This window comes from Hermetia illucens, chromosome 4, assembly GCF_905115235.1.
Source record: "Hermetia illucens chromosome 4, iHerIll2.2.curated.20191125, whole genome shotgun sequence".
Classification (NCBI taxonomy): Eukaryota; Metazoa; Arthropoda; class Insecta; order Diptera; family Stratiomyidae; genus Hermetia; species Hermetia illucens.
The window spans coordinates 65,839,482-65,867,278 of NC_051852.1; the positions used below are offsets into that span (position 1 = coordinate 65,839,482).

The 27,797-nt window shown below is 38.7% G+C and overlaps 1 protein-coding gene across 15 annotated transcripts in view; it reads right to left on the reverse strand.

Moving 5' to 3' along the window:
• Nucleotides 1-27,797, reverse strand: part of LOC119655729 (spectrin beta chain) — a 135,135-nt gene that overhangs the window by 60,185 nt on the left and 47,153 nt on the right. For 3 of the 15 annotated variants that reach the window (XR_005249947.1, XM_038061768.1, XM_038061767.1), the window contains exons 2-8: nt 21,059-27,181; nt 20,810-21,006; nt 17,433-17,613; nt 6,121-6,177; nt 5,558-5,743; nt 697-803; nt 447-613 (exon numbers count right to left, since the gene is read on the reverse strand). Coding sequence is in view for 13 of the 15 variants with exons in the window: in XM_038061768.1 (XP_037917696.1) it covers nt 447-613; nt 697-803; nt 5,558-5,743; nt 6,121-6,177; nt 17,433-17,613; nt 20,810-21,006; nt 21,059-27,107 (6,944 nt within the window). In the remaining 2 variants the exon portion in view is untranslated. The other 12 variants (XR_005249948.1, XM_038061778.1, XM_038061771.1 and 9 more) reach the window with 11 other exon arrangements.

Sequence of the window (27,797 nt, forward strand, 5' to 3'; positions counted from 1 at the left end):
ATGCAACTTGGCAACTGACTTGATTATGATTACAATTATATTACCGTCGAATTTCAATCATAGTCACATAATCATTCATTAGGAATTCATTCAACCCTGGTAGTAATTTGATTTACAATGGAAAAAAGTTGTCAAAATTGTTAAGAAATTCCCCCATTTAAAATGAACTATTCTGCAATTAATAAGTTCGATAAAAATTGCTAAAAACGAGATATGCAGCTTTAAAACATAGTTTTTGAAAAAGGTAAAAACAAAGGGAAAATTCAGTCAAAGATGATAATCATCGTCTTACAAAAAGTATGAAGGATAACAAAAGCTGAATTAAGAATCCGGTAGTGAGATTGTAGGCTTTTCAATAAATTCCTCAATAACAGGTAGAAAGCTGAAGAAACACTTGTTGTTTTTTTCATAATCGATAATGTATATGTGAATCTTACTGAACATACTTCACTCTGAATATATATTTCCTTTTAGTATAATCCATCGCAACATCACATGTAGCTCCTTGCAGCTCAAGTGGCATTTCTCCACGGAACGTTTGTTCGGGTGTAACTTTAAATGTCTTTTGATCCTTGTAAAAGGTTAAACGTCCACTGCGAGCAACTACGTAAACCTGAAATCACATAATATTACTTATAGCACTGGTGTTGAATTTATTGAAATTGATAGATAATTCCAACAAGATTTGTATTTCACCTTATCCCAAGATCGATTGGATGCTTTTTTCGTTGTTGTTTCCCACTCATGCTTTCTTGTTAAAACTCCTTCAACTCCGTCCTCGCCACCGGGACTTGTGCGTTCTGCTGCATAAACAGTAAAAATAAGCTTTCAAGTTAACATTTAACATAAGATGATAAAAGTAAATTGAGCGAATATTTTTTGCATCGGGAGAATTTACTACAATTTATAAATTCGACTCCGAAGAAAATAGTTTTTTGCCTCTAGTTTTACAATGAATGTAATTTCTCAGATTTTCTAATGGCACGGACAATGGCTCCCACAATTGGAAGAATATAGTCAAATTTATTTACTTCCACATTCAATAACTTTCATATTCCGAAATATATTTCAAGATTGTCCATTTTTGAGTCAAAATACTTTTACGAATGTCAGCTGGAACTAATTTCTCTATTTTATTGAAAAAATGCTTTTTTTAAATACTCCAGCGTTGAAACTATTAAATATGGCATTTTGATAAATTACATAAGTTAAAAAATGTTGTAGGCTAAACAATGTTAAAATTTTAATCTAAAACAACTACATAACCACAGTCACTTATATTGAGGGCATACAAAAAAAACATGACATGATACTAAAACACTACGAATAACAATCACTACGACTTACGTGCTTAGGACGGTACCAGTGAAGTAAAGACGCAACAAATATAGCATTTATGAAGAACTTAAATCTAATTGGACAATCTCATAATGGTGAAATTAAAAAATGTAAATTGTTAGCAATCCATACTTGTTTTTCAATATTATAGCTAACACACGCCACGCATTATAGACATACCGTTCAGGTTCCCAGCGGTTGTTGTTTAAAAAAAAATGTATGCTTCTGCTCTTTTTAAGTAAACAATGGGCAAATGTGTTTTGTTTTGGCATATATCATTCCTAATGCTTATGGAGAGTGAACATACAAAAATGAAAGGTCAAGTAGAATTGTTTTGATTTTTATGTTGATGGTTTAGAACATTGGCTCACGAAATCTACTCCATGCGTTAATTGTAGTCATTGAAATACCTTTATCGACTATTTGATAGTTTTATACAAAAAGGTACTTTCAAGCTAAAGAAATTTAATTTCAAATAGTTGTTTTTGTTAATTTTTTAATTATCTGATACTTTTTTCTTTAGCATGAATATGGTTTCTCCGATTTGGTTGTTGGTTAGTTTCATCAGGGCCTAAAATTGCGCTGAGTGTGTCTCACTCTGTCCGCTGTGTTAGTAGAGTTAGCGATTTTGAACATTAACTTCTAGATAATATAGGATATTTTCGTTTCGCTGATTAATGAGTGCTGTTGACTTCAAGACTACCGATTATTTAAACTCATCGTTATTACAAGATTTCCTAACAGTGAACATGATCTAGTATTGAATGAGCAAAATTTTAGCTGCATTTAATAGACAGCCGTTATCTTCGCCTTAGTTTAATTTTTATTAGATCACTTAGAACATTTCCCTAGTCGAGTCGATGGAAAGCACTGAGATGCAAATTTGAGATAATTTTGTGCATGAACATTTATCAAAAATGTTCATTAGCGATAAAGATGCCCATAAAATTCTCGCTCCAGCCTAAATAACATGAAATCCTCGCTCACATCTTAAATACGTCTGGATGGTTGGCAAAATCATTTTTCGTTCGGTCACCGGCCGCTGAACAGTCAAAACAGATATACCAAATGCATCCCATCAATGTTACGGCCGCCGGTCAAATGCGGACTATTCAAGCGTAACTGACAGGCCGAAATGTACGTGGATGGCGGGATATACATTCAGAATACAAATCCCTCCGGTTCACGAAATAAGAAAGATCTATGTCTCTAGAAATCAGAATGGCCATTGATGACGTAAAGCTAATTTAATACGCCGGGCGTTGAGAATATTTTATGAGAGTTGTTAATAAATATCTTGAAATCAGAGTATCCCAGTGATAAAAAAAATTTCGAAGACAATAATTTGAGGAGTATTACGTTTTAACAACTATGAAGATTCCCACAGTTCCCGCATTGAATTCCTTGTTTTGTGACACTGGTTTTTTACAGATTCGTGTAAATATTTTAGGAAAGTTCGGTCTCTCCACCATAAAGAATTTTTACAGAAGATTATAGTCTGAGATAAGAGTTTAGTGCATTGAATTTGACTACCGATACTATACAACTGCGCCATAGACGATTCCAAGCCTATTTGAGGAAGAAGGGACGAGTCATTAGAATGACCAGATAACAACTAGGCTGATATTGTGCTGAGAAATTTTGTATAAATGCAATGCTCGAAGTAACCCCGAACAAGTATTATAAATCGAAACAGAATAAGTTCCCACTTTGCCGCTAATTGGGTCATTAGGTTGCTAATGCAAAGCTGGCTGGCTGAAACGAGCAATTTAAGAAACGGAGAAACCGTCGCTAGGTGGGGATGATTGATATGAAGGATTCTTGTTTCGATTTCATTTTTTGTTCAATATAAGCATATGTATACATGCACAGGTTGCCTTATTCATATAAAACTGGTAGGCTTAATTATGGAGCATAACGCATTAACTGGGAGAAAATGTAATCTTGATGTGGAGCAAATTCATATAAATATGATAGTTACCATATTTACCACACCATATTTAAAATTGATCCATATCAAGACCACGTTTTCTCCCATTTAATTCGTGATATTCCTAAATCTTCCATAATTAAGCCCATCATTGTCATTCGAAACCTAACATAATGAGGCAACTTTTATCAACTTTGCAAATTTGGTAAGTCCAAAGTACCCTTGCAATACTGAAATTTAGATAGAAAATCGGTTTTGAATTTTTCTTTAATTTAAACATTTATACATATCTTCGAAATGAAATGAAAATGTCTATAAGAAATTTTATGTCATTTCCGAAAACGGTATCAAATCTGTTTTTTGGGAAGATGAAGCTTCTTGACACTATTTGCGAAAAACTTTATAAATCAGAAACGGTGAAAAATAAGAGTGGCCATTCCATGGACCAATTTGCCTTAGCCAAATGGTACTATCGACCATTAAAATTTCTACCATAATAAACCGGACACATAAAAGTTGGGCTGAAAAGTTCGTAGGTTAACAAACAGATTGCGCTACTAATATTGAATATGATTTTTAGTTAACCCTAACCAAAAGACACGTGTACAAATTTGACAGTTGTTGGACAATTAGTTTTTGGGATAGAGAATTTTGAGTGAAGTAGCTTTTGATAGTTTCAAGAAAATGGATCAAGGGGAATTTAGTGAAGCTAAGGCTTGGCTTGAGAAACATTATTCGGACTTTGCATCACGAAAATTAAACGTTGAGAAGTTGTTTGCTAAGTTTGAGCGACGTGAAATGAGCACCGAAGACGATGCACGCAGGCTGTTATCGACGAAAACATAAAAAAAGTTTAGAAAATATTTTTGGAGTTGATCGAGATTACTGAAGCACTAAAGATATCAAAGGAACGTGTTGAACATATCCTGTATGAATGTTTGGGTATGCAAAATCTCTGTTGAAGGTGAATTCCGCGCGAGCTCACAATCGACTAAAAATAACGAGTTGACGATTCTGAGCAGTGTTTGAAGTTTTTCCTCCATAAAAAAATCCGTCGATATGTGACAATGGGTGAAACATGGTTCTACTAATTCACACCAGAACCAAAACCATCGTCATCAGAATGGACTGCACGTGCTAAATTGACTCGAAAGCGTGCAAAGACGCAACACTCGGCTGGCAAGGCTATGGCATCAGTTTTTTTAGATGCGCATGTTATAATTTTCATCGACTATCTCGAGAAGGGATAAACTGTTAATAATAACCGTTGGCGCAAAAATCAATTAGGATAGATAATCGATCAGAACCTTGAAGTTTGTTAGAGCAATTCATTCAAGACCGTAACGGTACATTGTAGGAGGCAATGTGATCAGCGTTGCGCTTGCTCGATATTATTACCCTGATTTGACTCAGGTACTCATTCACAGCTGAGCCGACTGGTCTCCGACATCCAGCCTCGAAAACAAATCCTCCCGTCGCCAGTGATATTTTAACCGCGACCTTCCACTACAACAACCCAGCGTTCTTACCACTTGAGCCATCCGGACACAAAAAAAAAATATTAACAGCGACTATTACATAGCGTGTGAAGGATGACATCGCGGCTCCATTTGAAGAAAAAGAAAGTAATGCTTCATAAAGATAATGCACCGTGTCACAAATCAATGAAAACCATTGTACGAATTGACTTCGAATTGATTCCATATCCACCGTATTCTCCAGATCTGGAGAAATTTAACGCCGCTAAAAAGGCTATCGGAACTGTGTCCTATTTTGAGACTAAAGACAGACAAAGAAATATAAAAATAATATCGAAAAATTGCATGACCTCTGTATCGTTATTGAAGGCATCTATATTGAATAATAAAATAAAATTTTATAAAATTTTTTTTTCTCTATGAACTTTTCAGGTCAACTGTTATAACCTGCTGCTAGACGTAACCCCTTACTATAAGAATATTTAAACTTAACCTTTATGGAAACCCAAAATCGTATGTTTATTTTTTCTTTTAGCTATAATTAAATTTTCATTGGAATCTTACTCGCGTTTTCCTACAAAAAATTAATATGTCATTCTGTTTCCAATAATATCTAAAACTATACATCTTGGAAACAACGATTTTTTTAATACAAAAGATAAATTTATCAATCTTAGTAGTATGGGGTTAAGCCGAAGATGAAATGTCCAGAGATTGCTAGTGTGTATATTTCGATTGCTAACAATAAGGAATTGAAATAACAACATGAAGCCTGAGAATAAAAACTAAAACACTAAAATCAAATCGATACCTTCATCATCAGAATCACCAGAACGTGTTGAACTTCTTTTCCAACGGAAACTTCGGAATGGACTTTTCGATCGCGATCTTCTTCCTATACGTAATGTACCGCCACTTGTTGGTGTTGTAGGTGAACTGCGAGTTGAAATCGATGGCATATGCTGCCCTGTCAGGGTTGAATCAGTATCATATGCTCCTTGTTTCATCATGGGCGATTTACATGTTTGCATTACATATTGATTAAAATTTGATCCATTCGAATTTAAATGATTCGTTCCACGTTTTTGAGTACAAATTATCGTAATTCCATGATGTTGTTTCCAATCCATTTTTTACATTTATGCAGATAAGTTTAATGATGTATACACGCAAAAAAATAATGATCCAAAACATTCAGTTGCATGCATCGGTAATATTTGAATTCCAAAATAAAATACAAAGAAGAAAATAATGCAAAAAGTGATTTCAAATAAATAAAAATCATTAGTTAACAAGAAACCAAATTATGATCTATGATAAATTAACTTTTTGCACAAAACACAAATCTTAAATTGAAGGTTCGCAATTACTTACTTGATGGATATCTTTTCTGCACAATATCACGTTTACCACGGTCGCTTGTGAATACGCCTTCGTTCAGAGCAATATTTTTAGAAAATAAAGTAATTTTAGAACAAAGCCACTTATAGAGAAAAAAGCAAGTGTGGTTTGCAGCGGTTTTAAGCAGTGGAAGTCCAAAATAAATTTACTGTTATTTTTAAGGAATATGTCAATGATGGCCAAACTTAACGCTAATCAAAGCATTGGGTTTCATCAGATATTTCTGGCGACCCAAAGTGGATCTTCTATTAAACAGCAGCTTGATATTACACATAATCATATACAATATACTATACGATTTATAAAGTTGGATATGCTATATGTAGCCGTTGAACTCCGCCAAAGACGGAACAAAGCCCGTTTGAGAAAAAAGGAAGGACGAGTTACTATACTCTGGATGATTTTATCACATCTAGGTGACTTAGAGAGTAAATAGGGTCTTCTTAGTAGTATTCGATATTAATTTATCGTTTCATTACCCCATTGAGGTAGTGACTACCTTTAAAGTGGAGCGAACTATGTTCAGCTGAAAAATTATTAACGCTTTATCTATTAAAATTTTAAAAAAATGTAAACGCGATCGCGATTTGCTCAAAATTATGTTTTCCATGATGGTACGTACAAAACAAAAAAGAAGAAGATTCCTCGTGAAGAAATAATAATAATAATAATCATTGGCGTGAGAATCCAAGCTCTGATCAGGGCTGCCCTAACACACTTTCAATAAAGACCGTAACGGTACACTACAGGACTAAAGTACCCTGTAGGAGACATTGTCTTGTCAAGTTACGATACAAATCCCACTGCAAGCAGTGATATTTGTACCACGATATTCTGTAAGTCAGCTTAGTGCTCTAATCATTGAGCTATCCGCATGTCCCCGGATGGTGAAAAAATTGCGACAGAGGCGTCTTTGGTGTGATAGTCAGGTAATTCTAACGAGAATTCCCTCACCAAGATTGTTCTGAACATTGAAGTCGATAGTAAGCGACCGCCCGAAACAACGGTGGCTTGATACGCCATGTTTAGTTTTCTGTTTATTTGAAACGTTCCATTTCTCCTTTTCCTTTTTGATTCGGTCTGGAGGTGCTGAATTCCTACGCCCGACTGAGGGATCAACTCATCAGGTGCCTGTCAGTAAGTGAGACAGCCAAGCAATTGCTGATGGATCTGACGTTTGGTGACCGCACTCCCAGCCAACTCTTTTTTGGGAGATGTAGCAGCTGGGTGGGAACAAGGTTGAATATGATCTACTGAAGTCCTTGTGGCTTCAACGACTGCCGGAGGGCACGCAGGCCATACTAGTGTGCCGACGGGGGTTCCAATCCACGCACGTCCCGTGTTCGCGAAGCTGCCGTGCGGGGCTGCTGACATGGCGGAACTGAAAAGGCAAATGGCCGCGCTTACTGTGAATATGGTCACACTCATGGCGGCAATGTTTGCTTTGCGTTCGAGAGACTGGTTGCGAACACGTTCGACACCCGCTTCAAGAGATGGACGTTCGGGTAGCCGCGCACCGCGGTACGCATCGAACTCAGAGGTTCAGGGTAGTAAGAAAAAATGATTTCGCTGGGAAGACGGTAACGTCTACCCGAAGAGCAGCAATATATCGCCTTATAATATACAACCCCCTTAGTAGGCGCAATTACCTGATGACCGCGGAAGTTTCGGTCCTTCCCGTCCCTAGACCCAACAAACTTTTCCCTCAACAGCTATAATAGCGGCAACAAACTGCATGCCCATCACAACTTATGACTACAGGCAAGTAGACATTTCATTTTAGCTTATATCAGTGTCCCCATATTAGGCGCAGACTTCCTGTGTCACTATGAACTATGGGATTGCTGATAGACACCATAACCTCTGTTAGGTTGTCCGGGAAAATGTCAACCTGTGCAAACAACACTCTTTTCATCATTTGACATCATGTCGACCCACGCATTCGCGTACTCCTCCAAAAATATCGCAACATTACTACCGAGTGTAGTATATCTCAGCCATGATGTTCAGCACCACACTAACACTACTAGCTCCCCAATATTCTCGAGGGCACGTCCTTTACCACCCCAGAAGTTGACTGTTGCGCAGCTACTTAAGACGACGTGACGGGTTCAAATTTTGATTTTTTATCTTTTCTTAACGGTATATTTTTTGAAAAAAAAAGACATATTTTGATAAAATTCTGCACATATTTTATCATGATGTTCAAGTTTAAAATAAGTCGGGAAACCGGAAGCTGAACTGTTCAGGTATGAAAGGTTTTGCGTATTTCTTTTATAAAAACAATTAAGTGTGCATTTGTGCCACTAGTACGTAGCACGTAATATATGCATGTATTATGTGAGAATATTCACATTCAGTCTTGAATTTGCAAAGAAGCGACAACTTTGGCCTATTATAACTTTTTTAGTAATAGTGAGATTTCTGCCAAACTATACACTCCGCATTGTTGCAAAATTTCGTGGTGCTAGACTGAACTTAGGGAGGTTTTGCAGCCAATGACTAAAAATTATAGTAATATACCATTATTAACTTTATTTGAACAGATATCGGGATGGAGAGTATTTCGCAGCCTACGCACCATATAATGGCAGTCTGCAGATTTTTGGATTGGTTAATTTCTGAGAATGGATTTCCAACAAATGGCAAAACTAAGACCGGCTTCAGAAAGTACTTACCGAAACCTTTCATTTGATACACCACATGACTATTTTTGAAGAAAAAAAATGTACATCCCCGTTTTGCATGTATGCGCACCCCCCTTAATTCGATGTAGAATTATGTAACTCACTGTATGCGTGAGCGTTCACAGCTCTCACTTTTCCATCAAATTTTATGTGAATCGCCACAACCGTCTCCGAGGAAAATGCATGTGACGGACAGACAGTAAACCGATTTTAATAAGGTTTTATTTTATACAATACTGATATATAAATGATGAACAAACTAAAGCGAAATGCTTCCCTGCGACCTCCCATTCATTTGAGCTCACCTTCTTCTGGTATTGACAAATTGATATGTAATGATAACGTCATACACGTTTTAAAATGCATGTGTGTGTATGGCGGAGGAGAAGCTATAGCCTCTGAGCTTCTGTTGACCTAATGTACTCGCCACCCCCATCTAACGGAATATTCCCAGTTTTTGAAGACTGCCTTAGCCAATGCTACTGGTACTCCAATTTCTGCTTCCGGTCCCGGCATGGGGGAGATTGACCCCTCTTTCACTTCAGAGTAACTTCGTATCTTTTACCAAAGAGATATATGGGAACATGAACATCGGAAGGCATTGGAATGACTGGATGCAGTATTTCTGCTTCCGGTCCCGGCATGGGGGAGATTGACCCCTCTTTCACTTCAGAGTAACTTCGTATCTTTTACCAAAGAGATATATGGGAACATGAACATCGGAAGGCATTGGAATGACTGGATGCAGTATTTCCAGTTACTTTCCAATGCTCTGTGCTCTCTACATCCGTTTTTTCCCCATAGATCTAATCGAACTAGGCTATGAGCTGCTCTCATTGCAGTGCTTTGAATAAATATATCCAGGGGCTACAAATTGAGTAATGCATTTAGAGCTGGTGATACCCAAACACACAGTTCTTTGCAGTGCTAGTTCACAGTGAAAACTTTTTTGTCTCACCTTAACCAATCACACAACAGATGCATAAGCGAGCATGGGCCTAATGATAGCAATGTATGTCCACATTACAACATGAGGCCTGAGTCTCCATGTCCAGACAAAGTCCATAAGCTGCGAGAGCTAGTTTCATCTACGTTTGTTCCAAAGAAGCTTTTTATTTAGAGTGATTCCCAGATATTTCACTCCTTCGGAGATTTCAAGAGTAGTACCCGTCATCTCAGGGAGGCATAATCCATTCAGTTTTCTCCTTTTTGTGAATTTGTGGCTTTATTTCGATAAACTGAAAGACCATGTCTATCAAATCAACGACACGTTGTATATGCATAAAATGCTTGAAATATATATAAAATATAAAAGTTTCACCCTCTATAACTTTGTAAATAATAGTTAGATTTCCTTCGAACTTCCTAGAATTATGCCGTGTGTTATCCCTTATACTACTGCCACCATTTCTACTTCTCGCATGAACTTAAGGAGGGTTTTCGGCAAAATTTCTAAAATATGCTAATGTACTATTATTAACTTTATTTATGCAGATATCGGAACAGGATGTATTTTGAGGCCTAGATTTCGTTTCGATACACCGCTGCATTTTTTTCAGATTTTTCGGTTGGATAGGTTTATATTTTTGAGGGTCATGTTTTGAGCCATCACTCCCCTACGTTTTACCCGAGATCAAATATGGGACCAGTTTCCAAAAATACTAATTGAGCCCCTTCATTTGATACACTCTCCTTCCTTTCGCACGTATGGCAATGCCTCTAAAGGACATTGCAGTACAGTCATATGATGAGGTCCTTCGACAAGAGTGTATTCCGCGCTTTGGTGTTCCCGCTGTAATCATCAAACGATTGTCTCATCTTCCTACATTTTATAGTGGGAACAGTAAAACGCAAATCGATTATATTCTCATAAGACGCGGACATTTTACCACCGCCACTGATTGCAAAGTCGTTCCCTATGAGACCATCGCACTTCAACGTCGACCGTTGATTGCTGTCCTGTGAATTAAGCCACCGATAAAACAGCATGAGGGACGCACTGACTCGCGGCGCATCAAATGATGGCGACTTGGTGAGAAGAAAGAAGAAACGATCTCACTCACACGATTGCCAACCATTACGAATGTGGAAGAATCGCGCAACCAAATGAAAGACACGATCCGCAAAGCGGCCTCTGCAACCCTCGGGGTCACCAAGCCGGGTAAGCGGTACATCAACCGAGATACTTAGCTTTGGAATGATGATGTTGAAATGAAAGTGCGTGAAAAGAAGCGCCTCTACCATAAATTTCTCGACGATAAAACACTGCCAATTGGCAAATTTATAAGAATGCCAACCGGGAAGCAAAGAAAGCGGTCGCTGTCACCCGAGCGAACCATTTCAAAAATCTTTACGATAAACTGAACACTCGGGATGGCGAGAGAGATCTGTATCGACTTGCTAAAAGTCGTAACGAACGTACACAGGATATCGAACACTTCTGTTGCGTTAACGACAAGAACGGTACTTTGCTTACCAACCGTCGAGCCGCAAGCGATAGGTGGCGAGAATACTTCGAGCAGATTTCAACTAAAGAATTTGCTCATCTTCCACTTCCACAATAATTGCCGACATTTGGACCTGTTCCACTTGTCAGCGCAACTGGTGCTCAGCGGTGGCGGCGAGGAAGATGGGGCGGCAACCCTATCGGCTAAACCAAAACCAAGTGGTCAAGGAGAACCTCCATAGTGGTGGCACCGGAAGACGCTGTAATTACTTTGGTTTGCCGGCCGTGATCCAGTAGGCGAATGCTCCAAAGACCTAATTAGGGCGATCAGACCCGAGTCCGCACGGGGACTCATCTGAAGTGGCAAATTGGTCACGAAACCTTACCAGGGGTATACTGGTACCATGGGAACCGGGATAGCCCCTGGACTCACATACTTCGGGTGAACTCCTGTTGTATATGAGGACAGCTCGGTTATTGGCGGTTGGCCCCCCTAGTGGGAGTTTCATGGTGGTTGTGCTCAAGCGAGAAGAGACCTTCGGGCCTCGACGTGGTGTTGCGTATCAACACGGGTGCCGTACTCCATAGTTCGGTAGAGATTTAGGTAATTCTTGCATCCACCAGTATGAATGCTAAGCCATGCACTTGGTATAGACTGGTACCGTCGTTGCTTGTTTCAGCGGGGTTCTGATTGTGGTCACAAAATCAATCCGTGTCTGAAGGGGACCGTAGGATTAAGTCTCACGACGGGTGCCTACGAAAACACTATGGGCTTCACTGTCAGCGCAACTGGTGCTCAGATGTTGTGGGGAGGAAGACGGAGCGACAGCCCTGTCGGCTGAACCAAAACCAAGTGGTTGAGGAGAATCTCCATAGTGGTGGCACCGGGAGATGCTGTATCGCATTGGCTTGCCGGCCGTGATGCAGTAGACGAATGCTCCAAAGGCCTAATTAGGACGATCAGACCCGAGTCCGCACGGGGACTCATCTGCAGTGGCCATTGTCAGGAAAACTTTACCGGAAGTTATCTGGTACCATGGGAACCGGGATGGCCCTCTGAGAGCATATGCTCCAGGAGAATTCCTGGAGGGTGTGTTCTCGACCCGGTTATTTGCGGTTGGCTCCCTAGTGGGAGTTTCATGCGTGGAGTTGCGCTGTACAACTCGGGTGCCGTACTCCTTAGTTGCGGCAGAGGTGTTAGATAGGCCTCGCATCCACTGGTATGAATGCTGAGCCTGCACTCAGTATAAACCAGGACCGCTGTGCTTGCATGGCGGGGCTCTGATTGTGGTCCCAAAATCAATCCGTGTCCGAAGAGGACCGTAGGATTATGCCTTCACGGCAGGTACTCAACCCCCCAGGACTTTCATGTCAGCGCAATTGGTGCTCAGAGGTGGCGGTGAGGAAGACGGGGCGGCAACCCTGTCGGCCAAACCATAACCAAGTTGCTGAGGAGAACCTCCATAGTGGTGGCACCGGGAGATGCTGTACTCACTTTGATTTGCCGGCCGTGATGCAGTAGGCGAATGCTCCAAAGGCCTAATCAGGGCGATCAGAGTCGAGTCTGCATGGGGACTCATCTGAAGTGGCAAATTGGTCACGAAACCTTACCAGGGGTATACTGGTACCATGGGAACCGGGATAGCCCCTGGACTCTCATACTTCGGGTGAACTCCCATTGTATGTGAGTACAGCTCGGTTGTTTGCGGTTGGCCCCCCTAGTGGGAGTTTCATGGTGGTTGTGTTCAAGCGAGAAGAGACCTTCGGGTCTTCGGCGTGGTGTTGCGTTTCAACACGGGTGCCGTACTCCTTAGTTAGGTATAGATTTAGGTAATTCTTGCATCCACCAGTATGAATGCTAAGCCATGCACTTGGTATAGACTGGTACCGTGGTTGCTTGTCTCAGTGGACCTCTGATTGTGGTCACAAAATCAATCCGTGTCTGAAGAGGACCGTAGAATTAAGTTTCCACGACAGGTCAGCGCAACTGAAGTCGAGAAGGCAATAAAACGAATGAAATCGGGGAAAGCCACAGGACCTGACGACATCGTATCTATGCTCTGGAAAGCGAAGAGCTGGGTCCCAAAACTGTGCCTCAATGAATTCTTTATTATTCAGGAAGAAGAAAACCATCTGACTGGCAAGAAAGTACCATTGTTCCAATATGGAAAAAGAAAGGTAGTCCAGCAGAATGTTCAAATTACCGTCCGATGCGATTACTTTCCCATACCATGAAGATTTTTGAGCGCATTCTTGACAACCGTATTCGCGAAATCGTTGAAATAACCGTGAATCGAGCCGGATTTGTCAAAAACTGCGGAACTACTGACGCAATACACGCTGCGCGGTTACTTATGGAGAAACACCGTGAGAAGCATCGCCCTCTTTACATTGCATTTTTGGATCTAGAGAAAGCGTTTGACCGTGTGCTACACGAATTCATCTGGTATGCTTTACAACACTTAGTACCAAAAGAACTCGTGCGCTGGGTTCAATTGCTCTACCATGATCCGAAAAGTAAAGTTCGAAGTATGGCGGGTGTATCAAAACCGCTTCGTGTCTCTGTTGGTGCTCATCAGGGAAGCGCCCTCTCACCACTCCTCTTTATTCTTGTTATGGCCACCGGCACACGGGATATCCAATGTCCAGCGCCCTACACACTGCTTTATGCAGATGATGTTTTCCTAGCATCTGATAGCAAAAATGATCTCGAACAACTTGTCCAAAAATGGAATGATCACCTCAATGTGAGCATGTGGGGTATCAAATGAAAGGGCTCAATTAGTACTGAAACTGGTTGCATATTAAATATCGGATTAAACATAAGGGAGTGAGGGGATCAAAATATGAATAAATAAGAATTTCGTGCATTCTACAACGTGTATGACGTCATCATCACATATCAATTCGTCATCCGGTTCCGATAGCTGCATAAATAAAGTTAATAATAGTATATTAGTATATTTTAGAAATTTAACCGGAAGCCCCCCCAAGTGCATGTTAGAACTACAAAATTTTGCATTTGTGTAGAGAACATAAGGCACAATTTGGTCAAGTTTGCAACCCAACTATTATCAACAAAGTTATAGAGAGTGAAACTTTGCCATTTGCTGCGAATTTCGTGCATTCTACGTGTATGACGTCATCATCCATACAAAGAAACATTATAAATTTTTCGGCCATTTGTACATCAATATCAATTACCCCAGGCAGACATATGTGTATGTGGGTATATATGCGCACTAAGTTAATCGAAGAATATTATACCATGCACACTCCAAAACAATGATGCCATAGCCTTGACAGCCGACTGTTGCGGTTTTAAATGCTTTCGAGTCGGTTCACCGCGTGCAGTCCATTCAGATCACGATGGTTTTAATTCTGATGTGAAATAATGGAGCCATGTTTCATCCATTGTCACATATCGACGCATTGGAGTTTCTATGGAGGAAGAATTTCAAACACTGCTCAGAATTGACAGCCCGTTGTTTTTGGTCGATTATGAGCTCGCGCAGCGCCTACTTTGAACAGAGCTTTCATATAGCTAAACATTCATGCACGATAGGTCAAACACTTTCTTTTTACATCTGTGGAGCTTCAACTATCTCGATCAACTTCACATTGCGGTTACCCGAAATTATATTTGTATTGTTGTTAGCAACCAGTTCTGAACGGTTGATTTTCCAGGTGCAAAGTCCGAGTAATGTTCATCATGCCAAAAAGCAATGTTATATTAACATATGAAATTCCTTTTTATCCATTTTCTTCAAACTAACAAAAGTTGCTTCAGTCAAAATGCTATCCTACAAACTAATATTCCGACTGCTGTCAAGTTTGTACACGTGTATTTCGGTAGAGTTAAGTAGAAATCTTATGAATTTGATATTAGTAGCGTCACCTGTGTTTTAGAATACGAAATTTTCAGCCGAACTGGTAGTTACGTCCAGAAAATTACAACGTTCGTAGAATTTTCGAGAGACAGATGTTGACGTGATGATATTCTATGAAGGATGGATTTGAGTGAGTGTAAATGCCATATATCGTTACTTGGTACATTTGTGTTAATTTGTGCCACATCACCTATAAAACGAATCTTATCGAGAATCTGAAGCTCTTTAAAAATAGTGATGTTTTGTTCATGGATTGTAATATTTTTCCATAGGATTTAAAAAGAAAAATAAAAACAACAAACAAGTGTTCGGATAGCTGAGTGGTTAGAGCACGAGGCTATCGTGCGGAAGGTCGCGTTTCAAATCGCGATGGATACCAGACGGCTCAGCTGTGAATGTGTAATAACCTCGGGTGAGCGCAATGCCGACCATATTGCCTCCTATAGGGTACTGTAATCCTATGGTGCACCGTTACGGTCTTGAATGAAGTGCTCTAACACATTTCAAAGGCCCTGATCAAATTGGATTGTTGCGCCAACGATCATTATTATTATCAGCAAGGTTTTTAAAATAAGAGAAAACAAGTCGGGAAACCGGAAGCTAGACGCTTCAGGTATGAAGGGTTTTGTGTATTTCTTTTATAAAGAGATTTGAGTGTGCATTTGTCCCATTAGCATGTAGCACGTAAAATATGCATATATTATGTGAAAATAGCCACTTTCAAGTGATATTGACATTCATAGTCTTGAATTTGCAGAGGAGCGACAGGTTTGACCTAGTATAACTTTATTAGTAATAGTGCGATTTTCACCAAATTTGGCAGGATCATGCTCTATACTGTAGCCTATATTGTGATTCTAAGGTGAACCTAAGGGGGGTTTTCCTATCAATTACTAAAAATTATAGTAATGTACTATTATTAACTTTATTTGAACAGGTATCGGTAAGGAGTATATTTCGGAGCCTAGGTACCATATAGTGGCAGGCCCCTGATTTTTTTCAGATTTTTCGGTTGTGTAGTTTCTGAGAATGGGATCGTTAAAAAAATGACCACTTTCAACCCCCCGCACTCCCTACCTTTTCAACAAAAGTCAAAACTAAGACCGGCTTTGAAAAGTACTAACCGAGACCTTTAATTTGATACCCCACATGACTATATTTGATGAAAAAAAAATTTACACCCCCTTTTGCATGTATGGGGACCCGCCCTTAAATTCGTCGTAAAAGGATGTAACTCACTATATGCGTGAGCGTTCACAGTTCCCATCTTTCTACCAAATTTGGTGTCAATCGCTATAACCGTCTCCGAGAAAAATGCGTGTGACGGACAGACAGACAGACAGTAAACCGATTTTAATAAGGTTTTGTGTTTACACAAAAGCTTAAAAACATGCATCTTACCTGCATTTGTTGTTAAACGCTAGGAGAGTCCACATTCACCAACAAATCCCAATATTCAAGTATTAAGCAAAATAAACAAATACATTCAACATACATGAATTGCCTTTTCAAAATGATTAAACAAAATACCATAAAAGTAGTTTCAGAGTAATTTGTCTACAATTGATAAGTTCTAGTATTCGGTTTAATTCTTTTCATAGGTTTCGAACTAGAGACATATTATTTTGCCAATGATATATACATTTCGATAGAGAGTTTGTAAGATTATATATTTATATATTAATTAAATAAAATAAATTATAATTAAAAGGAATGGAAGGCTTATTTCTTGGGACAATGTCCTAATATAAAAAAAAACTACAATAACACATAAATATTATTAGTGGCTAGAGTAAGACCGAATGAAGGGATAAAACACATTCTCTTATTAAAATGAGTATGTACCTGTTTGTGAAACGGGTCTTTCTCTATCTGCCGGCGAAGCAGCTCTCATGGTTACTAAGTAATGCATGTATTGTTATTCAAATGATGTACATTATACAAAAGTGTTTCGATTTATATTTTTTATAGAGTCCACATGATGACATGGTGAAAGCACAATTTTGATATAAAATACAAGTATTCATCAGACAAAGTATTAGACGAGCAGCATGTAAGTATAGAAAAAATTAGGAAGAGAGAAAAGGAAAGATCACAATAATCACAAAAATAGAACCCTTCAATTCTTCGTAGGTTGTTCCTATTACTTATGTATTTTACGTCGTGAACAAATTTGGTTAGTTCTTTTTCTTTCTACAGACAAAATCATATTTGACAAAAAATTTAAATAAAGGAATAGATAATTTAATTGAATATAATTACCGGTTTCATGCTCTTTTTGTGGGGTTCCTGCTGCATCTGCAGCATCACGAGCAATTTGTTCAGCCTGTTTTTTTGACAACTCCGCTGCTTCAGCAGCAGCTCGCTCATCGGCCTCAGCTTGTAGCCGCTGGCGTTCAGCTTCTTCTGCTTCTTGCCGTCTCTTTAATTCCTTGAGCTCAAACTGCAAAGTAAATACAAATTATTTGTTTTATGATTTTTCTTATTAGATGTTCATCGTATTGGATGGATTAAAAGGAACCAAAATTGCCCGATACGGGGCATTCAACAAAAGAGACTGCTGGTATTTGTTTGGTGCCTTGGCTCAGTTGTTATCGACCACATCTTCATGAAGCTAGGACATCGATCATCATTAATTTTAGAGGAAACTATTAAAACAACTATTCTTTGCGGGTTTTAACGCATAGGGAAATTTGGACGAATTCTAGAAAATATTCTTCTGGAGTGGCTTAGTCTAGGATGCGCGCCCACTTTTGTGCAAAGGGTAACATAGCCTACTTATCGAAGTCTGGAAGGGATGACTATATATTCAAATTCAAAGAACTTACCACTGTGGCGGTGCTAGTTACTTCCAGAAACTTAATTACCTGATCTACCCCCTAAAAGTTAGCAAGTTGTTATACGGCTAAGTAGAGTGCTCACTCGGTAGAAGAGACATCCACTCATAGCTCTCACCTTGTGAACCACCGCAATAAGAAGTTGGATCGATATTGGATTAAATAAACATATAAAATATATAAATAGTACTGATCCAAAACAAGAAGTAGACGACCTAGGGGTTCGTTCAGGGTAAAGTCAACTGACTAAAGTGGATAGCAGATATTAAACGCCCCTCATCGCAAATTACATTCGTCGTGTTTTAAATATTTAGATGCTAAATCCCAAAAAGGGATCCGTAGATAATAAAAAAAATGCGAACAAGTTACTCTTCAAATGGTGTGGTCCGATATCAAGTGGATGCAAACTTAGTATTTCTCAATTCCTAAACAAAAAAAAAGTATGACCCAAGCGAGAACCAACATGCATATTAGCGTGGAAAATCTCTTTCTTATTTTCCAAGTTCGATCTACACTTTGCTAAGGCAGGGACTGCTGTATTCTGAAATAGGTTTTGATCGCCATTTGATGGCAGAACTACCGAAAAGCTGCCCTCAACGAAGTGTGTTTTTATCAAGCAAATAAACTACATTTTTGGACTCCCCAACTAACCACACGTCTGGAGAAAACTGAAACAGACCAGAAGAATGCCTGACGATGTATATTCAGATTGTCTACATCGAGGGCTCAAAAGCAACAGAATACAATTCAAGAGCTGAAGTATACTTCTTAGATAAAAGCGTTTATTTAGCACCCTATAGAATGATCTTTCAAGTTGAAGTATATATGGGTGTGAGACGAGCGATTGAAAACACATAACTTTAAGGATATTGAAGATCGCCTCAAGAATTGTTCAGGGATGCAAAACGACGAAGAGAAAATGGAATTTCAATTTTTCGAAACTACTGCTTCCGATATTCCGACTTCTTTGTTTCGTTTTAGACTGGCCTTACATGATCAGTATTTCATCAGTCTGACATCCGTCAGAATGCCAAAATTTTGATAACAAATGTTTTACAAACAAAACCTTAAAAAGAGCTGGGCAGAAGTAATTTCTTTTTGAATGGAAATTTAATATTTCACGGGAATGTCAATTATTATCGTTAATTATAACGTCAATATCTTATGATGCAATAAATGTTAAATTGAAAATTTTTGAGCTCCTAAAACTGTGATACTGATAGCCGGATTTTCACGAAATTTGGCATGCGTATGTGTGATACTAGCCTCTATGCTGGTGCATAGTACTTCTAGGATGAACTTAAGAGGGATTTTTCAGTGAATTTCTAAAATTTAGCAATATACTGTTAGTATGTTTATTTGAGAAGATATCGGAATGGGACATATTTTGAGGTCTAAATTTCATGTAAGCGCCCCACTCAGATTTTTGGGATGGGTAGCTTCCGAAAATGAGTTCCGTCTCACTTTAAGTGTGCACATTTTGACTCCTTACTTACAGATCAGTTTCGGAAAATATTAATCAACACCTTTCATTTGGTACCCCATATGACTATGTTCTAGGAAAAAAGTGTTTAAACCACCCAGTGCATAAATGACTCCACGTAGATTTATGTCACTCACTAAATGCGCGAGATTTCGTAGTTTCCATGTGTTCACCAAATTTTGTCCGGATCGATTCAACCGTTTTGGAGAGTTTTTGTTTTACACAAAACCTTAAAGAGAAAGCGATTAGTAGTGTTTTTAAAATTGCGAACTCTCAAAAATGAAATAACATATTGATTCGCGTTTTTGTTTTCATTTTCAAAATAAAGAATGAAATGGAAATAAAAAGATTATCCGGCTGTTGTTGTTAACACAGGGTTGTATTTGATGTTTCTTGTAAGACTTGTTCCAATTTGTACTAAGTTTTTTTTACCGAACCGAACCGAAGGAGAAAGTGAACACATTTAGTTATGACCAGAACTAGAACTGGATCGGTTGGAAAGAATTTTGACAGCTTTTAAAAATTTGTCAGCTATTCGCCAGACTGACAAATCACCATTTAAAGACCCGTACCATTCGGACGTATTGTTTCGATTAACAGAACAATGGCAACTGCAATATACTCAACTTCATCATCATCAGTCTACCTAGTTTGGCAGATTGTATTTAAAAATTTTAATTTTCCTCAGTCCATCCGTCATTGCCATAAGAAGACACTAGACGATCAGATTTCCATCATGTCATTCAGACTGATGAAATACTGATCGTCTAAGGTCAGCCACTGATGAAAATTTAAATTTTTAAATAAAATTTGTCTGTCTGGCTGGACTAATAATAAATTGAGTATAGTGCGGTTGTTATTGTGTTGCTAATCGAAACATGACTTCCAACTGGTTAGAATATATCCAAAAAAAATTGTTTTTTGTTATCTGGTTTATGCTGAACGTCAGTTCATCAGTCCCATTTTTGATGGATTGACTTAATAGCAGACTGATGAAATACTGATCGTGTAAAACACTCTAGATGATCAGTTTGCCATAATTTTGTCATTATGACTGACGTTAGACTAATGAAGTATTGACCGTGTAAGGTCAGCTTCCATCGGTGATGTTCTGTACGGCCATGGCTACAATGTAAAGATTCAATTCAAACTTAGTAATATAATAATATTAATCTTTATATTGGTAAACTGGAATTGAAAACAGCTTCATTTGATGAGTGGGCTACTAAGTTACAAAAAACATTATATGGTAAACGGAAAGTTTCCATTATCCAGATAAATTTGGATCCTCTAGCTTTTCAGAGATCACTCAGACTTACCGTCGTTAACCGCTCCAAAGCGCTAAATCGTTCTTCTTGAGCTGCCGCTGACTTTTCAAATGCTTCATGCTTTTTTATTAGATTTTCCACTTCGTCAATTGTATGCCCTAATTCGGTCGACATAAGATATGGTTCTTGGGCAATAAGCCAGGCTTCCGCAACAGCTGCATCTCTTGCGAACTGATAAACTTCTAAGACTAGTACAAAAGAGATGAATGTAGGCACATTTTTTCAACAAAAAGTACTTACTGAGTTGAAGATTTTCCCATCTTTCTTCCCATCGGTGCAACAAAGCGGTGCGACTGTTTGTCAACTGGAGCAACCGATCCTTGATGTCAGCAGAAGCATAGTGATTTCTCGCAAGCAGTTCCTTGCCGAGAGAAAGACAACTAGAAAAATTATCTTCTCTTGTGTCAATTTCTGCTTTCAAACTTTGATGGTTATTCATGAGCAGTTCTACACCAGAAACATCACGCGGCTTCTCAGATGTATTCATCTGTCGAACAACATCTTCCATCCATAGCATTAATATTCGGACCATATTGAAAAACCGGAACAAATCACCAGTGTCGGCCAATTTCTTTTTCCTGCCGTCACACATTCCTTGCAAATTTTCCCAAGCTTGAAGCACTTCTTGCTCACGATTTGTTATTTCTCTCGCTTTGTCTCCTGCATATGAAGCTTGAAGTTTAGTTGATTCTTCTTGAATCTGCTTCACTTGAGAATAGAGCGTCTGCAAATCTTGCAAAAAGTTGTGATGTTTACGTTGCAACGTAGACACAGATCCAGCATCACGCCCCAATTCATCAGAGACGCCATGTTGCTTTTCAATAATACGACCCAGGACATCTTTGCAGTCATGGAAAAATTTGTGAAGCTCACGTGATGCAGCCAACATTTGTGTACGTGTTTCAATTAACTCAAGAAGATCTTGCCACGATTCATTCAAACTATCTTTCCACTCAGCTATTGTGGCTGAGTCTGAATGACCAGCCCGAATGAGATCATCGGCGATTCCATTTGCTTTTGCAACACGTTCTCCACCCACAGCAGCTGTGTCTTGCGCAAATTCTTTAAATCTTTCCCACAATAAAGTAACATGATCATAATCTTGACCAAGCTCATGAGATCCTGCAACTAACTCTCTTTCTGCAATCCACTGTTCTAAATCATCAACTTCGCGATTTAACATAAATAATTGCAGCGCTTCATCTAAACGAGATCGACGTTCCCCGGCTAGATCTTTCAAACCTGCATAGAGCTTATCGAGCTGTGATTGCTTCACCGCCACTGCATCCCCTCGAGGGATTTCATCACTGGTAAGTTGCCGTGCAGTTTCACCTAATTGTCGAATTGCGTCAGCGTAATCTTCAACAGACTGTTCCAATGTTTCGTGTTTTTTCATCAAGTTTTGCGCACTGATTTCATCTTTTCCACGATCTTCCACCATCATATACAACTCCTGTTCACTCATCCATGATTCAGCTTCTTGGGCATCGAAGAAATATTGCTGAACACGTTCTGATTGATCAAGATGTCTTTTGCGACTATCTATGGCATCCTTCAATTCTTGCCACTTTTGTGTCAACTCTTTAATTAGATTTTCAAAGCGTCCAGATTCCTCATGACCTTCATCAATGAGTTTACGGCCATTATTGCAGATTGCCATGATTCTAGGCTCATGGTTATCGATTTCTGTCGACAGAGATTGATTCTTTTTCTTCAAAACATTTACATTGAATAAAGAATTTCCATAGTCAGTGGACGTAGCTAGTGGCATCTTTTCATCAATCCATAATTTTTCATCCTCTACATCACGGCAGAACTGGAAAGCTTCTTTTTTTTTCTCAAGTTGTTTTTGCCGTTCTAATAATGGAGCTTTGATCTTCTCGAAACGATCGAGAACAGTTGTTTTCTTGACAACAATTGGTTCAATCTTTTCAGTGGGAACTGTTTTCTGTAGATGTTCAAACTGTTTATCGATTTCTTCAACTTGACGAGCCTTCACTGCCATTTGTGTTTGGATAACTTGCTGCTTTTGCATTAATATATTGACTGATGTTAAATCATTGCCTGTATCGGTATTGATGATCTGCTTTTCTAAATCAGTAATATAAGAGTCGATATCATCACAAGTTTGTTGAACCAATTGTTCACGATTTGCATCAAAAAGAAGGGCTCCCTTTTCTTTCGTGTGAATTTCTAGATCTTCAAATTGTTTAGCGAGTTCTTTTAGTTTCGGTTCGATGATTTCCTTAAATTCAGGTTTCTCTTCAATCAATTTATGAGCGCTTTTCTCGGCTTCAAATAACCTTTCTTTATTAGCTGCAATTTCTGCTTCGAATGCTTGATGTCTTGTCCATTTGGAATGAATCGTTTTCGTACTTCTATAAGTCTCATCCTGAGAAATTAAATATTTCTCTTGTACCCATTCAGTAAGTTCCTCTAGATCTTGTAAAAATTCATGCAATTTGACCTGATTTTTTAATTTTTTATGTTGCTCCACAGCTCTTGTTGTATTGTCTTCCCTCCGTTGGGCGATGTTCATAGCACGTTTATGAATCTTATCAGCGTCAAAGTGTTCCTTTTCTACTAAACTTTCCGCTACTTGGATTAATGTATTAATTTTATCATCGTTTGCTTCCATAGTTGTAAGGAAAGCTTCGTGGCGTTTCAATTGATTCTCAGCTTGTTCCAAATTCATTGGTGTATCATCCTTGCTTAAGAAATGTTCTTGTTGGCTTAACAAGACTTCAGCTTGACGAGCATCGCGATTGAAAAGTTGTTGGTCCAGGCTTTGAGATAACAACACCTGACGGTTTTCCCACATTTGATGTAGTTCTTCCCAACCATCTTTTAAAGCTTTTAGACGTTCACGCAGGAACATATATTGAGGGTCTTCATTTTGAGTTGGATCCGAAGTTAACTGTTCCCCATATTCCATCATATTTTTATAGTCGTCCGTATAGTTGTCTATTTCTTCACGGATTGATTGATGTTGGTTCAATAATTTCTCGGCATCTGGAAGAGAAGTAGGAGTATCTTCGGAAGCAACGTCTGTTTGCGTTTTGGTAAGCCAAGTTTGGAAATGATCCAAATCTCGTAAGAACCGGTGCAAATCTCCAGCCTCTTCCAATTTCGAATCTCGTTCCTTTAACATATGGGTTAATTGTTCCCATATCAGTTGAATTTGAGCAACCCTTTCACGAATCTTCGCTGCTTCTTCAGGATGCTCCCCTTCAATTGAATCCGCTTCTTTCTCCAAGCTTGTAAGTTTTGCTTGAATGGCTGCTAAATCTCGTTCCATGCCACTTAATCGACGTTGTAATGTCATTACACCAGTTAAATCCATTTCTAAGCTATCTGTTTCTGTTAATATTCGTTTTTTATCCTCTATCCAAGAAATAGTCTCACGACATTCAATGTAGAATGTTTGTACGCCATGAGCAGACTTCAATTCCTCTTTTTTAGCCTCTGCTTTTTCACATAATGTGGACCACTCTTGGTTAAGACGATTTTGTCTGTCAAGGATTTCCTCCGAATTTGGATGTTCGACATGTAGGAGTTGCCGAGCTAATTGGTTAACAACGGCTACACGCGATGCATTTGTATTCATCTCTTTTTCAAACCCATCATAACGATGTTTCATAATTTCAACGTCTTCAATATCATTACCAGGTGACATTGTATCAAGCATTTTGGTTTTCTCGCTGATCCATTGTTCAACACCATCAGCTTCTGACATTAGCTTATACAAACTCAACGCATCGAGTAACCGTTGTTTACGCAATTTCGACAACTCCATCAGTTCCTTATAACGAGCATCGATGGCTTGCAATCTATTAGAAACTTTTTTATGCTCTGCATCGTTCAGCTTCAAAGAATCAGCTTGTTTGTGTAACTGGTCAATCGTTTCAGAGTAATTTTTAAGTTCATCAGCGACATCTTTATGTTTTTTAAGTAAAGATTGAACATTGGCTTCATCACGGCCTACATCTTCGCTAGAAACAAGGCGCAATGCGTCCAGCATCCAATTATCAATATCATCAGCATCTGCAAACAGTTGGAAGAATTCAACTGCATTCTCCAGGCGCTGTCGGCGATATTTGGTCAAATCGAGTAAATGATCCCACATTTTAAGAATTTCTGTCATGCGATCTTTTATACGATCTGCACCAAAATGTCCTTTCGAAATCAATTCCGCTCCAACAAGAGCCACATTCTGTAGCTGCGGGTCGTGCGATTGAATTTCTGACTCCAATGCTTTATGTTTGCTTAATAATAGATTAACTGTCGTAAGATCGTGACCAATTTCATCGGCGGAAACGATTTGTTCTTTTTCCTTTATCCAATTCTCTTCATCTGCAGTATCCCAATAGAATTGCCACAATTTTCGGCTTTCCTCCAGACGACTGCGTCTCTCAACTGCTAACCGTACAAGTTCCGCATAAGCATCTTCCAACTGTTGAACTCGATTAACGATAATTTCCGGATCGCAAGGTTTGTAGGTATTGACGTCATCACTAAGGAATTGTTGTGAATTCTGAACCACTACCTTAACTCGTTCGCCAAGAACGTTGATATCAGCCTCCACAAGAGAATGTTTTTGCAATAAATCTTCGACTCCCATTAAATGTTTTCCATAATCATCGGTAAGAAGACGCTGTTTAATTTCTTCCATATTATCTAAAATGTACAGCATCTCTTGGAAGTTTTGTTGTAGCTGCATTGAGGTGCTTAACCGATCTCGACGAGCTGCAAGCAATTCCAGAAGATAATTCCATAAACGAAGAACATTATCTTTACGTGCCAAAATCCGTTCGATATCATGATAACGTTCAGCTTCTAGTTCATCACAAACTGCAACAACAGCTTGAACACGTTCTTCATAAGCAAAAATATCTGTTTCAATAGCTTCATGCTTTTTAGCTGCGGCTTCTACAGCTGCCAAATCAAGACCAAAATTATCCTGGCTTACCAATCTCTGATTTTCCGAAAGCCACGTTTCGCGCATGGAAGCTTTTCGATTAAACCTAGCTGCCAACTGCTCAAGCTTCTCTTGGCGGATTAGTTCCTCTCGCAAAGCTAATTCTCGCTCATGTTCTGCCTTTTCAAGTCGTTCCCATGCTTTATTGATATCTGAGATCATCTTTCCTTCTTTGGGAGTGTAGGGTTTTTGGTTATTTGCTCTCATTCTCGATTGGAGAGTAAATAAGCGAACTTCTAAGTTGCCTTTCTCTACAAACTTTGTTGGTTTCTCTACTGTACGGTAATTCGCAAACTGCGACAACTGTTGTTGAACTCCAACCAGCGAGTTTGCGAATGCTCTATCCCCAAGTTGAATAATCGTTGATTCTATCCATTGCAACAAGTCACTTGTGAAGGTCTCATAATCATTTATCATCTTTTCGTTTTCCATAGCAATTCCAACAACTTTACCTATGCGTTTACCTTGTACTGTTTCCTGTTTCATCTTGCTGAAGTAATGGTAATAGGTTACTACATAGGTAATGATAGATTTTTCATCTGGATGTTCTACAAAAACATCTTCGGCGTCAAGAAGTTTAGTCAATCCTAACCGATCTTCGGCAATGTTAAATGCATTATTCAAATTTCCAATGGGATTAGCTTTCGACAACTTTTCAAATTGTATCAAATCTGGACGGTGCTTATGAATGATAGCATTAAAAGCGAGACCATCCCTCCAAGATGTTGTAAAATTACGGACATTTACATTATGGTATCCAGCTGTCTTCATCTGACACCATAACAAAAGCGCATCCTTGGCTGATTTCGTTTCTTTATTGTCCACTTCCTCAATTGTAATATCTTGTATCTGAAATCTGAGGATAATCGTCCAAATTAAACCTAAATTTAAAGACGCATTGCCATCAACAATATCGTGTGAACCAATATTTTCTAAATGCACTCTTTGTTCGCGTAGAAATTGTAATGCTTTATCCACATTTTCCAAGCAATGAATCCTCATTTTTCCTTTCGTAGGTTTGGGCAATCTCTCGCCAGATAAGACCTCTAATAATCGTATTAAATTTTTTCCGTCTCTCATGTCAACATAAAGATCTTGTATGCGGCAATTTACCCGAACCAAATGAGAATTTACCCATTTCGTAAAAGTTTTTTTTTGTACAGATTCACGTTCTTCAGCCAAAGCTTTTATACGTGATCGTTCGAACAATCGGGAACTCGAGTTACCTCCATCGTATTCGTATTCGTCAATTATTTCGGCTCCAGGACCTTGGCTAGGATCCCAGCGTACCACTGAAATATCTGTCGTCATTATTCCGTATTTTTTTTTTATTTTCGATGATACTCAAAATATATTCCAATTAGTGGAGTGAAAGAATATATTATCTGGAATGAAAAAAAAATAACAAAATAAGTTTTACTTCAACTTTTTATTTATAGATAAAGCAAAATTAATCAAAACGGAAACCAGAAGCTCGGCACCTTAGGCATGAAAGGATTTCTCTATTTGCTATGTAAGAGTAAATTTCGAAAATATAGAAATATTTTAGCAGAGATCAAAATGGCGGATATTTTGAAACCTAGATTTCACAAAGAGGTACCATCAGGATTTTTCTGATTTTTTAATTGGGTAATTTTACTTAGCCTTCTACTTTGCAATCAGTGTCAGATCTCAAACCTGCTTCTTAAAATAAATAACATATTATTTGAAATCCCACATGGCTCTTAAAATTATTAAACAACAAAAGCCCACGGACACTCTTCCCGCCCCACCGGACCGGGGGCGACCAACCTAAGGATGGGCTGAAGGCAACATCCAAAGGCCCGCATCTCAGCGATGATGCGTTTTAACGCAAAGTGTGTGCGACCATGCGAAAATGTATTACTACATCCCGATTGTCGCAAACACTTCAACCAATGACGCGCTGGTTCTACACTACAGAGACATGGATTTTATATCGAAGACAGTGCGGATCAAAACTGAAACCCATTAGGTCAGATT